General features: G+C 39.2%; 1 protein-coding gene across 4 annotated transcripts in view; it reads left to right on the forward strand.

Annotated features, from left to right (window-relative positions):
• TIAM2 (TIAM Rac1 associated GEF 2) overlaps positions 1–13,422 on the forward strand; it is a 235,778-nt gene that overhangs the window by 111,314 nt on the left and 111,042 nt on the right. For 2 of the 4 annotated variants that reach the window (XM_008177654.4, XM_065588849.1), the window contains exons 3-4: positions 10,094–10,205; positions 11,311–12,513. In XM_008177654.4, the coding sequence (XP_008175876.2) occupies positions 10,191–10,205; positions 11,311–12,513 (1,218 nt within the window). In that variant the 5' untranslated portion in view covers positions 10,094–10,190. The remainder of the gene's footprint in view (positions 1–10,093; positions 10,206–11,310; positions 12,514–13,422) is intronic. The other 2 variants (XM_042848258.2, XM_042848261.2) reach the window with 1 other exon arrangement.

The raw sequence follows: 13,422 nt of genomic DNA on the forward strand, positions 1-13,422 counted from the left end.
ATCTTATGACCATTATTAGAAACAAATAGTTCAACCTGTAGGCTACTGCAGCTTGGTACAGCTTTAAAAACAAAACCAAAGAGAACATAGGGTTTGCCTGATATGCATGACGTTGTGTAAAATCATAAAATTATTTTTAAGAGAGGGTTTTCATGACTATAACATTCCAGCGGTGGGTTTGGAAGTTGTTGTGTTTACAAAGGCATCATACACAAGGATGTTAGGTGTATGTACTTGCTATTAATGAGTTTAAAAAAGACACTGAGGCTACCTTCAAGCAAGCAAACCTTTATTCAGCAAACTTTCTAGTAGCTTTCCTATGGAACTTTCGTGGTAATTCTGGAATGCAGGGTCAAACAACAGCCTAGTCATAGAGTATTCCCTGGTGGCTTTGAGGCATTATGGAAGGCCGTCCAGGCTAATCATTTCAAGCGGCCCATGGAAAACCACTTTCTGGTTAAGTCTGCATCATACTGTTCCACCAATGGAAAAAATTGAACATGAGGAGGGTGTGTAGCTTCCAGACAAAAATACATCCAGCGTAGCCCAGAATCTGTTTTTAGCTCATAACGGCTGAACATTTTGAAGTGTTAGACACAGTTTCCTGGCTTACTGGGGCAGAAAGAAAGGGAGTGTGTGTGTGTGTGTGTGTGTGTGTGCGCTGCATAGTTTTGTGAAACATTAGGGAGAAGAGGCTGAAGCAGGAGCTTTTTGCTGAAGGTAAGGCTGGTGGGCAGTAGAAATTGTGAAGAGGGTGGGAGAGAACTATCTGTCAGGCACAAGAACAATATTTAAAAGAAAAATAGAGTGAGATAAGAAACCTTTGAACTTGAAGGCATTGGGCAGAAAAAATAATTTTTGTGTGTCTACTACTCTGATGTCTTCCAACTACAGTGGTTTCTTTAGCTAACATCTACACTACATAGTGTACGTGAATTGTTTTCCTCCACAGAACTCTTTATATCTGTGATCAGTTGAACTTAATTGTTGTAATTGGTGAATTAGACACTGCCAAAATCATCTTACAGCTCAGCTCTAAAGGTGGTGGTTTGTTTTTTGTTTTGTTTTGTGTTTTTTGCCTGGGGTGTGTGTGGCGGGGAAGGGTTAAGGAAAGCTTCATATGTATGGTATGCTTTAATAGAGCTTTATATTGTCAGGAATACACTAGAGTGACTGCCCCAATCCATGATGATTAATGCATAGACTCTCTCTCTTCTTTCTTTCTTGGATTCTGCCTAGCCTGTCCCACAATTTTAGTAATTTACAATAAATACAAATCATAATGGGCCAAAAGTTTCTTTTCTTAGTGTTAAATACATTTAATATTGGAGGGAAAAGTTCCATTCTTTATGCTGATAAAGCAGGGTAAAGTGGCTGGAGTGGCACAGAGATTTGGCCTCATTGTCTTTTGGATCTCTCTGCTACATTCAACTGGAAAGAAAAAAAAATATTTAGGCCTGATTGCAAACATAGCTTTGCTACTTAAGAGTATCTGTTTAAATTATTTGCTGAAGGAAGTATGACATTTCCATCTTAGAGTGGTTAACTATGTGTAAATTTCAAGACCACTTAAATTTCATCATTATTTAAACAACAGACTAGTGCAGCAAGGTCCAATTTTAATTCTGACACACGGGACATATATACAAGAAGTTGAAATAAACAAACAAGCTACCCAAAGGTGACCTGTGTTAGCTCTGGTTACTCATGTCAACTTTGTATCAGTGGATAATACACTTGCCTTTAGAGGAGGAGGGTGTGAGCTTAAATCAAATAAGGTGGTTACTGTTCCACAGATGAGCTACTCAATGGCAGTCCTAACCATCTCTACTAATTGTCGAGGCAGAAGTTTTTTAACAGAATAAGGAAGACCTAGTAAAAGACATTCTCGCCTACAAGTTTGTGGGAGAATTATTGCTGAGCAATGGGGTCTTGCTCTCAGCCAAGTTTCTTTTTCGGCACCCAAAGTTTCATGCGAGCACAGTTGAGAGAATTTAGATGACTAACTAGCTGACTGTGGCTGCATCCAAAGTAGCTCGACCCCTTCTTCTGCTTCATCCGTATTTTGTATTTACAGTAACTCCTAGAGGCCCCAACTATAATTGTGGCCCAACTGTGTTGTGTTGTGTTTGTGCAAATATTAAGCGACAGGCATAGATTGACTAAATGACTTGCCCAATGTCACACAGGAAGTCTGTGTCAGAGCCAGAAACTGAACTCAGCTCTGTAAGTCGCAGTCCAGTACCTTAACCACAAGGCCACCCATCCTCTGGATGTATGGCTACATAACATCAGTTTCTGCACACATCTGTGCCCACAAGTTGTAAGCTGAACAAAGGGAGGACAGTTTGAGAAATCAGGTTTTAGAAACTTTTGCTCAGTTTGTACCTGCAGGTACAGAGTCCATGCACTCCCAGGATCTAACTCATTAGTTTCCTAAATAGTTTGAAATTCCTGGAAGGCACTACATTAATCTACATCAGAGGTCGGCAACCTTCCAGAAGTGGTGTGCCGAGTCTTCATTTATTCACTCTGATTTAAGGTTTCACGTGCTAGTAATACATTTTAATGTTGTTAGAAGGTCTCTTTTTAGAAGTTTATAATATATAAATAAACAAGGTTTTTAAAATGTTTAAGAAGCTTAATTTAAAATTAAATTAAAATGCAGAGCCCCCCCAGATCGGTGGCCAGAACCCGGGAAGTGTGAGTGCCCCTGAAAATCATCTCACATGCTGCCTTTGGCACGCATGCCATAGGTTGCCTACCCTGAACTACATTATATTTTGGTCTACACACTTAGGACATAGTAGCTAGAAATCTAAAAGACCTATCAGATCGTTAAGTACATCCCCTGCATGGGCAGGAAGTAGTCCCTCTGAGAGAGGACACATCATCTCTTTAACCACTACAACTACATTAGCCAAAATTTTAATGGTCTCTTCTGGTTATTTTTTTTTTTTTTTTGGGTCAAGCTTAATGGTTATTACTTAAATGGATGTGCACTCTAGTCATTGTGCATCAATTCAATAACATTTACAAATGATGGACTTTGTTTTTCCTGCAGAAGAAAATTATGTCTCCAGAGATTTAGATTGTATCAACCCTCCTGTAATAGGATAAGGATCTTCAAGCTTGAATCAGTCTTCCATGCTGCTCTAACTAGAAAACTGTAAAACATAACTTAATTAAATTTCAGAGGTCTTGGGCTCAGAAGAATGATTTAAGGAAAAGAAAAAATCATGGCCTGGTTATTGGGTCTGCAGTTCTGACATGACATGTGAAGAGTGATGTAGACTTTTTGGTACTGACTTTGTATGTAAAACCAAAAAAGAGATTTGTTGTTTTTTATTTATATATAAAAGTAGAAGTGTGTGAACAATGATTAACAGTTTAAAAGACTTATCTGGCTGATATTGAATAATTAATTGAATACTGATTACTATTTTATGAAGAAAACTGTTGTCATATTTTGTTTTTATTTTTGTCTGTGATCTACAGAACAATTTTCTGTTTAACCTAATGAGACTCTGCTCTCAAGAGAGTCAAATGAGTTTGAATTGGATTCTGGCTTCAAATGGGATTTTTAAGGCAAAATAATGCTATTTGTTTTTGCGCTGCTTTAGTTCATTGCTTGAATACAGTAGTATATAAATGCAAAATATTCTGCCAAGAATACCAAGGTACAATTATTATGGTGTATTTTTGTCATAAGAATGTGATTGGAGTTGCAAGAATCAAAAATCTGCTTCTCATTTGTGAAAGCATGTGACCAAAATGCATGGCTTTCAAAAATACTGTAAATTGCTGCCAATAAGAAACTCTATATTTAATTCAGCTATAGTGTAACACTAACACACATCCCTGGTTATTTCATATATAGATCCATATACAGCCTTGAAAAAGGTGAAGTCTAGCTTACTTTCTGGCTTTCTGTGCGATTGTCACATTAAACTGCAAACCAAAGTGAACAAAGATATAATTTATAAACAAGATACTTCTAACCCTGTATTCCTGTGGAACTAACGAAGCAAATACACTAACACCTCCCCCACCCCCCCGCCACACACATACAAACCATAAGCTGTAGAGCAGCGAAGAGAAAAATACAGGCTCAGACTCAGTAGGATGTAAACCATCTAAAGTTGATGATGTTTTAACCATTACGGAAAGGAGGATATAAAAGTGATTTAAGCTGAAAAGAAAAAGTATTGGGAATTACCGAAAGAAGAATCTTTTTTTTTTCTTAAATTAATTGTCTTGAGCTAGAGAAAGAGGGGAGAGAGTTAGCTGGTCCAAGTCAAAGCCATAGGATTCCAGACCACATAAGTGTAGCAAAAGAAAATAACAAACTGGCAATTTCATATGGGAGAGGGATGTTTTTTTATTACTCTGAAATACTTTTAGATTCTGCACAGCACCACTAATCGAGATGAGAGTTTCTTGTGGTGTCCTTAGTTGACATGCAGATGGACCGGCCGTGTTTGTGAAGACATTGGCACCACCATGTCTCTCCCCCCCCCGCCCCTTTGAAGGTGAATATTACAGTCACATTCTACAGCTGAAAGTCCTTTTAAGGCTGTGTATACAGTATGAGCTAGAGGTGTGATTTTCCCCTAGCATAGACATCCTTGTGCTAGTTCAGTGAGGGTAAGCGAGAGTATAAATAGTAGTATAGCTGTGGTAGCATGGGGAGCAGTCCGGTGTATTTTGTACATGTGGGATTCAGTAGGTTTGGACTCAGGGAGCTGTGCTGCCACTGCTCCTGCCCGTGCTACTGCAGCTACACTACTAAATATACTCACGCGAGCTCTCATTGAGTTAGCAGGAGTGTGTGTACGTGAGCTCGGACTATACCCCTTAGCTTGTAGAGTACATGTTTCCTAAGACAGAAGGCTGTGTTTGGTGAGTTCTGGGGACTCATTTATTTTATACTCCACTTCTCTCAAAGGATCAGATCATTTTGTATCAAAAATAAACATATACTTAAAATAAAAAACCCCCAAACAAGTGAAAAAACAATAGAGAAAAGATAAATAGCATTTACCATAGTGTCTCCCACCAGAGGTCAATGCCAAATACTGTAAGTCCTTCCGTAAGAAAGGTCAGAGAGTGCACCCCCTTTACTGCACTTATCTAAAGAAATCCACATTCATCTGTCAGCGTGGGCTCCTTTTAGATTAATCTCCTACCTTTTGTACAAATGTTACAACCGTGATGGAGCTTGAGGTCAGTATTTGCACTAGTAGAACAGTGAGATTTCCTAAGCTCTCAGTGTACTTCTACATATTTTTTTCATCTTCCCGCTTCTCACTTTCAGCACTGGTACTTCAGACAGGGTTTGTTTTTGAGTGGCCATGATATTCAGAAGAGTGGACTCCTGTCCATCATGTTTCTGTGATGTCTTCTAGCAGTAGAGGACTGGCATGTAAACTGGTTTGCTACTAGAGAGAACCCTAGGGTACCAACATTTTGCAGCCACTGTTCTAAATGAAAGGCCTCTACAGTGGGTGCCTTGTTGATTCATTAGAACAATCATCTGATGTCTTCTCTCATCTCAAGGTCAACAGTAAAGAATAGAAAGACAAGGCCTTTTTCTTGTTCGTGATTCCTAAGTGGTTTTGCTAGCCTTGGTCTGACGTTTTCCATCTTCCTTTGTCTTCTGCCCAATTTTCCAATCCGGGGTCCTCTGATGTATCCCAAGCCAGAAAATCTGTTCTGTATGGGTTGACTTTTTTTCCCTAGAATGCTATTACTACCATTCTACCAACTAACTGCCCAGTTACCTATGGAGTGTATGTGATTATATTGCCTATGTGTCTCTTGTTGAATTTCCCCTCACAGATGATCTATTTACATACATTGGTGTTTTACAGTCAGTCTTAAACAAGACTCTTGCTCTTGGTCTGCTGAATTCAGACTTGGAACTAATGGGTCATGGGAGGCTGGGAGGAAGATAAGTTAATGACCATTTCTCCCTAAATGATGTGCTTACTTTTTCACGGCAGCTGAGCAATGGCAATATAACATAAGTGTAAGTACTTTTTTGGAGCCTGGCTAGTTCTCGGAGACGCTTCATCCTTTCAAGCTATTGGTTCTGATGATTATTGGCAACACTGTTTGTTGATCTGCCTAGGTTAGAAAGGAGGCTGTATTAGTCTAAAAATCTGTTTTCTGATGGTTTCATAGCGATGGAGCCTGTTTCAATATCCTTCAAGTGACACTGTATTCTTTTAGCATGAGATTCACCCATGTCCAAAGGACCAGCACCAGGCCTGTGAATCCCACATAAGATCTTAAAAGTGGGCGTAAGTGGAACTTCAATAGTGCATAGGTCTCATACTGGCCATGCACGGGGTGAATTTCACACTGAGTGCCCAACAAAAGGAATGAAGACATTTTAAATATTGCATAAAAATAGCTATAGTAGATGGATTCATGTGTGCGTGAAAGATACCTTTTCCGCCATTGCTTAGAATGTATGTTAGTCGGTCTCTAACAACTTCATAGTTGAAGAAGTCAACCATTACCAAAGAAATCTGTAAAATTGCCATATGAAGATCCTACCATAGTCTCTTGTCACTTTAGATTTCATCTGTGGATATTGAATAATTCTGCCTTTGGTTGAAGGGTACTTTGTCCTTTTATGTCTTCCTGTGTACCTTCTGTCAATCTGAAGTTATAGTTGTGCACAATTTAGAATAGAGAAGCATTCTGCATTTTAATTTTAGGGAAGTCTTAACCTAGGCAGTGTCATTGTATTGGAAGAAGAGAGATGGCAGTACCGAAATCAGCATAGTGTGGCTCTTACAGTAAGTGAAACCATGACAGGAGTCTTTGTGATCTTTGGCTGTAAACTGCTGCCGCAGAATAAGCAATTTATTCTGTAGGTCTTAAAACTTCCTGTTCCCTTGAATTGTTGTTTCCTACAAGCAAATCTAATGCCAAAACATTGTTTATTGTTGTTGTTTTTAAAGTAAATATTTGCTTTCACCCAATACATTTTGAAAACACAAAATTTGTCTTTGCTTTTGCATACAGTATGGGATGCTAAATACCCCTTTATAAACCTCTGTTCTCAGAGATTAATAATTTGGTGTGGAAAGTTCCTTTAAAGCTGCAATGTGCTGCTATATCCTTTATTCCCAAGGACATTTTCTATCATTTGGTAAGGCTGTCTGATTGCTATCCTGCCATAATGGTGAAGGTGCTTATGGTGGAGCCCCATTAGTTTAAGAGAAGGGGTGTAGCTGGCTGGCCATTGTCCAGGAGGGATCCTCAGTTCAGGAGTTCACTCCCACCCTGGTCTGAAATAGACCTAGTTGGTTGATCTTTCTGGGCATGGTACAATGTACGTTTTTGTTCTTGAGCCCAGAGAGACTGGGAGGACTTTATATGGAAGATCATAAACATGGGGAAATGTTTTTAGCTGCTGGATTCTGACTTATGTTAATTATTGGGTGTGGTGATGGTAGGTGTGGGAGAGGGGGTTTCCTGGAGTATCTATTGATATACTTGCATTTTTTTTTAAATGTGTCATGGAGCACCTAGGATGAAGGCTAAAAACTTTTTCATGGAATATCTAGTACAACTGAAAGTAAATAAACTTTTTTATCATGCTTGAGTGAGCTGAGCCACTTTATAAATACACTGATTATAATGACCGAAAACATTTAATAGGAGCTGGTTTTGTTCATGAGAGGTATCCATACAGCCATCTCTCCAAACTGGTGGGAGAATTCATCTCTTAATCTGGAATACAAAGATGCTGTGAAATATATATTTTTATTATTTAAATGTAGCTGAGGTCAGTCCTTTATGTTCCAATTTCTATATCTTCCAGAATTAAGGGGATTTAAAATATGTGGTATCTCTGAATCAAAGAAACTGGAACTTGTCCTAGAGCCTTTCCAATGCACCAGTGTCATCTGGGATTTGGCACCAAATGGATTCACCCAACTCACCCATATTGTAGGTTGTCGAAGGAAAATCTCTATATAAATGTAAGAAAAGTAGCAATGGCTGCGGCTAATTTTGAGGGTGGTGATTGCTCTGTAGTCTTGCAGATGTCATGATTTGTTGTTTCACTGATTTGAATGTTTAGAACGTCCTGGCCTTCTGAAGTCCCAGAGCACTGAGAAAAATCCCTGGTCACTATTTCTGTGGAATTTGACTGTTTTGTTGTACTTTTAACTGGCTCCTACACTGACTGAGGCCCTATTTTACAGTCATTGTACCTTAGATAAATTTATTCCTTCACCCATTATATAATATGTACACGGCATCAGACACACACAATGGAAGTTGTACCAGTGACTTGAGCCTTGAAAAATTGATGTCTATCTTGAGGTTCTTAATAGCAGCTTGCTCACTACCCTCTCTGTTAAAAGGATTACCCGTCCAGTGCACAATCATTATGGAGACCAGATGGTCGCTTTGCCTGTTTCTTTAGACAAATTGGGTTCAATGTCCCCTTATGAATAGAAATAAGCCCCTCAAAGCTTCCTTGTAAATGTAGTTTATGCTCTGATATGTAGGTTCTGCATACAAACTCCCTAGTTTGTGATCTGCTCCTATTCGAATGGTGAAAGCAGGTTTGCTGAAGATTTACATTGACTGAGTGACTGGGAACTCGATCAAGTTTATGTATTTTTTTTTCTATTTAAATTGGTTTCTTCCTCATCTTGAACGTAGGGTTTCCCCCCCTTCTGTTGTTAAACCATTGCTGTGTATTAAAGCTGCTATTATTACAGCTGCTTTATATAACTAATGCTTTTCTAGACATAGACAGTTAGTACCTACAAGATAAGGGGATGCATAAATAATTCCTTATTAAAAATATCAAATAAAGTAGATTTTTATCATAAGATGTTTAAGTCCCTACATTTAGTGAAAGTCTCTAACAAATGGCTTGGTGAAAGTGCCCAGGGCTTTGTGTACAGAGGTGTGTAAACACTGCAGAGCATGGTTTAAAAAAATAATAATATACCTCTAAGACATTTGTTTGCTGGCCTTTATCTAGGGCTCTCTATCGATACTGTTTTTAATACTAGTTTGTGACTTTTAATTTAGGTAACCTAAAAGTTAGCCAAATATAAAGCTTGCTGATGAATTCCTTTAGTCATCTTTGTGGTTCTTAATATGTTACAGAGACACAAAATCATCCACATTTTCTCTTTTTTTAAAAAGAAGCTAAATCTTCCAGTGTATTGTTTGTTTTTGTGCAGATGGGATAATTTTTCCATTGAAAATGTCATAGTCCTTTGGACTCTTCGTGGATTACTTGTAAACTGTCCACCAAGTTTATTTGCAGGAGGGGATGAATTTTGGTTAACAGTATATCCATTAAACTGCTGTTCTAATAATTTCCTCCCCAAAACTTTCTCTACAGTGATGCATTTCTTCTACTGAGCGCTTTCAGTCAATAAACTGCTGTTGAGTTCTCTGAAATTCAGATCCTGTCCTGTTATTTTGAATGACAGCCTTTGTGTGCTATGTGAACAGCTGACGTATTCTCAGCCTCTCCGTAGCAGCTTTTGTCTTGTTACCTTTTGGTGTGTACAGAGCCTGGTGCTGCCTTTTTGTTGTTTTTCTGGCAGATTAACTTAAAATTAGAATAAACTTTAAGAAAAGTTTGCTGGCTGGTTGGCAGGGTGAATTACCCAGTAGCCTTTCACCTCTGCAGTCGTGGCTGGAATTCAGCCATGACCAGAGTAAACAAGCACAAAAAAATTGCTCTGATCAGTTTGATATAAGTGGTCCAAATTGTAATGGATACTTGCACAGCCTGATAAATTTTAATTGATGTTACCGAAGCAAAATGTAGAGTACTGGAAGTTTGTGCCAGTTCATCATTGAAAGTGGAGTAAGAAAGAATTAGAAAATACCCCAATATTAGGTTCTATTGCAATAATTTCACACCTGTTAACAAACATAGTGTATAGGAATATGTAGCTGAAATATAAAAACTCTTAACCAATTCCCTTCTCTCTATTTTTTGTGCTCTGTCTTATTTTTATGTTGATTCCTCTGATAGAGGTAAAATATATGTAAATGTATTTGACTGAGATATTTTTTCCTTGTTTGTATTTTCCAGAAAGTTTGCATGGAATGCCATCCCGTTTTTGGAAAGTGTGGTGGCTATCTATCAAGACAATGCAAAGTACGCTGATTGCTAATTGCACCCACATTTAATGGTGATTCTAGAGGTACTTCTGTTTCTATTTCATTCTAAACTGTATACCAAAAGACTTAATGAAAAATGAATAGGGTAGGGTAGGAAGGGTTTTCAAATAAATGTAAATGTCAAAAAAAAATGTGGATCTGTTTTCACAATGGGGTTAATTCTCAGAAGCCTGTAAGAGGCTGCACAAGCTTTGTCCAGTCCAACAGTCTGAAAGTTGATATGAAGAGAAGCACCAGTTACCATATCAACTTTGAAAACACAGTTTAGAATGACTTGTTTTATATCTTTTCAAAACATTCTTTGTCATTTGTATGTACATTGCAGCCACTGGAGTTTGAAACCCATGTAAGGGCGGGCCGACTTGGGCCTTTTATTTTCAAGTGCACTTATATGGGGCCAGATTGTACAAACTTCTCACACTAGTAATTGAACTTCTCCTGTAAATGCTACTTTTATGTGAGCAAGGATTGCTCAAGTGCGTTTTGCTGAGTGAACTTCCAAACTTCTGTGTGCTGAACAAACATGGTGCAGCTTTGTATTGAAATGAGGGATAAAGCTATTCAAAAAACCCAAGTCCCCCCGCCCCTTTTTTCCCCTTCAGATTGGCTCTTTTTAATCATGAGGTAGGGGTTTGCTGAACAATTTATTGAAGGAACATTTTATTGCACAGAAGCTAGTCAAGCTGAAACTGCAGTTTGCATGTCTCCTGGCAGCAGGGGTTTTCTGAAAGTACAGTTCACTGTACATCTAAGTAGCGATTATCCTGTTGTTTCCCTTTCATTATGCAATTGTTCTTGGGAGTTAAAGGTTTTACAAGTTATAAGAAGAAAATGTTGCCAGGGGGTGTGGGAGGAGGGAAGTGTTGAAATGATTTCAATGGGGTTAGACGCCAGCATTTAGTAGCTTTATAGCAGGGTAACAAACCACACAAAGAATGAGCTTTCCTGATCTCCTCCCCAGCTCCTAATTATTAAATACTGAAAATGGTTATTGACTCTATTGTGAAAAAAGTTGTTTCATACAATAAAAAAACTCTGTTTCTTGTTTAGAGTGTAAAAGTGCTTTATTCATCTTAGTTCTTCATCTTCTGGCCACTGATACTAATGAAACTTTTTTTCTTAATTTAGTGGAAAATGGGGAATTCAGAAAGCCAGTACAGCCTTCATGGATCAAAAAATCACACTAATGCTGCATCTGGTGCCAAGCAGAAGCCTTGTTCTCTGAAAATTCATAGCATTCATGCTAATGATGAAAAGTCTTGCTCCTTGCATGGATGGGGACACAGCAGCAGTGGCACTAGCTACAAATCGAGATCACTAGCCAGAAGCTGCCTCTCTCACTTCAAGAGTAACCAGCCTTATTCACCTAGGCTCAGTGACACAGTGGCAAAGACCTCTAAAAGCAGTATCCATGCCAAACACAGGACAAATGCCTCAGGAAACTACTGCCAGGGAAGCAATGCGGCATTTTTTCCTGAGAATGGTTTCCACTATATTGGCCTTGAAGCTGCAAGTAATCATGTTTCCTCCAGGGAATGCAGTGGACATATTTTAAATTGCTACGGAAAGAATGAGAGCCTAGCATCAACCCCACCACCAGATGACAGGAGGAGCCCCAAAGTTCTCATTAAAACACTGGGGAAGCTGGATGGCTGTTTAAAGGTTGAGTTTCACAACAGTAGCAACAACAAAGTCTCCACAGAGGAATCCAATGGACCAGTCCAGCTTCTGAGGTACTCGCCTACTTTAGAATCCAAATCTAATGATCTGCTAGAGGTGAGGAGGAACTCCAGTACAGATGACACTTCAAGTCATCGTCTATCTCCCACTGACTCAAGACTTAGATCCAGTAAAGGAAGCTCCCTAAGCTCAGAGTCTTCATGGTATGACTCTCCTTGGGGCAACAATGGGGATATCAATGAGCTGGATGGCTCCTACCTGACCAGGAGCACTCCGGATACAAGGATTCATGCCGGTTTTCCCACAAACGACAGCAAAAAGTCCTTCAACCAAAGTTCATCTCTTTCCTCCCTCCGCGATCTATATAAGGATACAAATTTAGAAAGCAGCCCATCCTCAGCTCTCAGGTTGTCTGATGAATACATTGGCACTCATGCCAGCTTAAGCAACCGTGTTTCTTTTGCCTCAGACATTGATGTTCCCTCTAGGGTAGAACACGGAGGCCCCACACAGTACTCTTCGTATACCCTCCCATGTAGAAAATCCAAACCCCTAAATGACGATGCCTCCAAGAAGGATACATTAAAAAGCAGGATGCGACGCCTCAGTGACTGGACAGGAAGCCTCTCTAGGAAGAAAAGAAAACTGCAGGTATGTGGGAAAAATCATCCTAAAGTCTAGTACTGAGAGCTGTAGACACCTTCTATTAGTGTAATGCCTGCATTTTATTTGTTTTTCCATAAGACTACTCAATGATTGGTGAAAATTCCAGCTATCTCTAATTGTCATTTATGGAAGCAAATACACCAGTGAATAGATTTTCAAGTCACTGGATTTTTCATGAGATGGACTTTTAAAATAATTACAGTATTAAGGCAAAGTGATATCTGATCCTGTGGATCAAAACATAATTTGTAGCCCTGAAAATGCCTATAAAAATAATCTGAAATGTGCAGTAAAACAAATCCTTAAACATGGGAATGTGCACGTTGTAAATAACTTTTGTAAATGTTTTTCCCTCTCATCACCAGTGTTAGCTGTCATCCCTCTCAAGTTAGGAAAGGACAACTCAGTTATCTCCAAATCCAACTGTAGACAGTGGGGTTTTTGGTTAAACCTGTAGTTTTATGGAGATGTTCTTATCTAGCTGCCTTCTTCCTATGTATGAACCTGACTACATAATTCTCTGGGTATCAAAGCTGAAGTACCATCTGGTTAGTTAGTGGGTGTCTCTTCAGAACAGTTTAAGGCTAATCCCATCAATGGGAACTGAGGATAGCTGTGATCAAGACTAAAATTCCTATCTCCTGCTCTAGGTCCCAGAATCAGCTCCGTAAAGGCCAGACTGCGCCTGGCCTTGTAAGAACACACAAGTGGGGAGTACAGGAACTTCCCTCACTCCATAACGCCTCCCATGAAAGGGCTGGCCAAAGTTGCGCTCTCCATGCTCTCCTCAGTTTAGGGACTGCTCCCTTCTAAAACTGCGGGAGTGCAAGCCACCACAAAGGTGAGCAGAAAGGAGGCAGAACCGTGTACCTGTACATCTTCCTACCGTCCAGC

This window comes from Chrysemys picta, chromosome 3, assembly GCF_011386835.1.
Source record: "Chrysemys picta bellii isolate R12L10 chromosome 3, ASM1138683v2, whole genome shotgun sequence".
Classification (NCBI taxonomy): domain Eukaryota; kingdom Metazoa; phylum Chordata; order Testudines; family Emydidae; genus Chrysemys; species Chrysemys picta.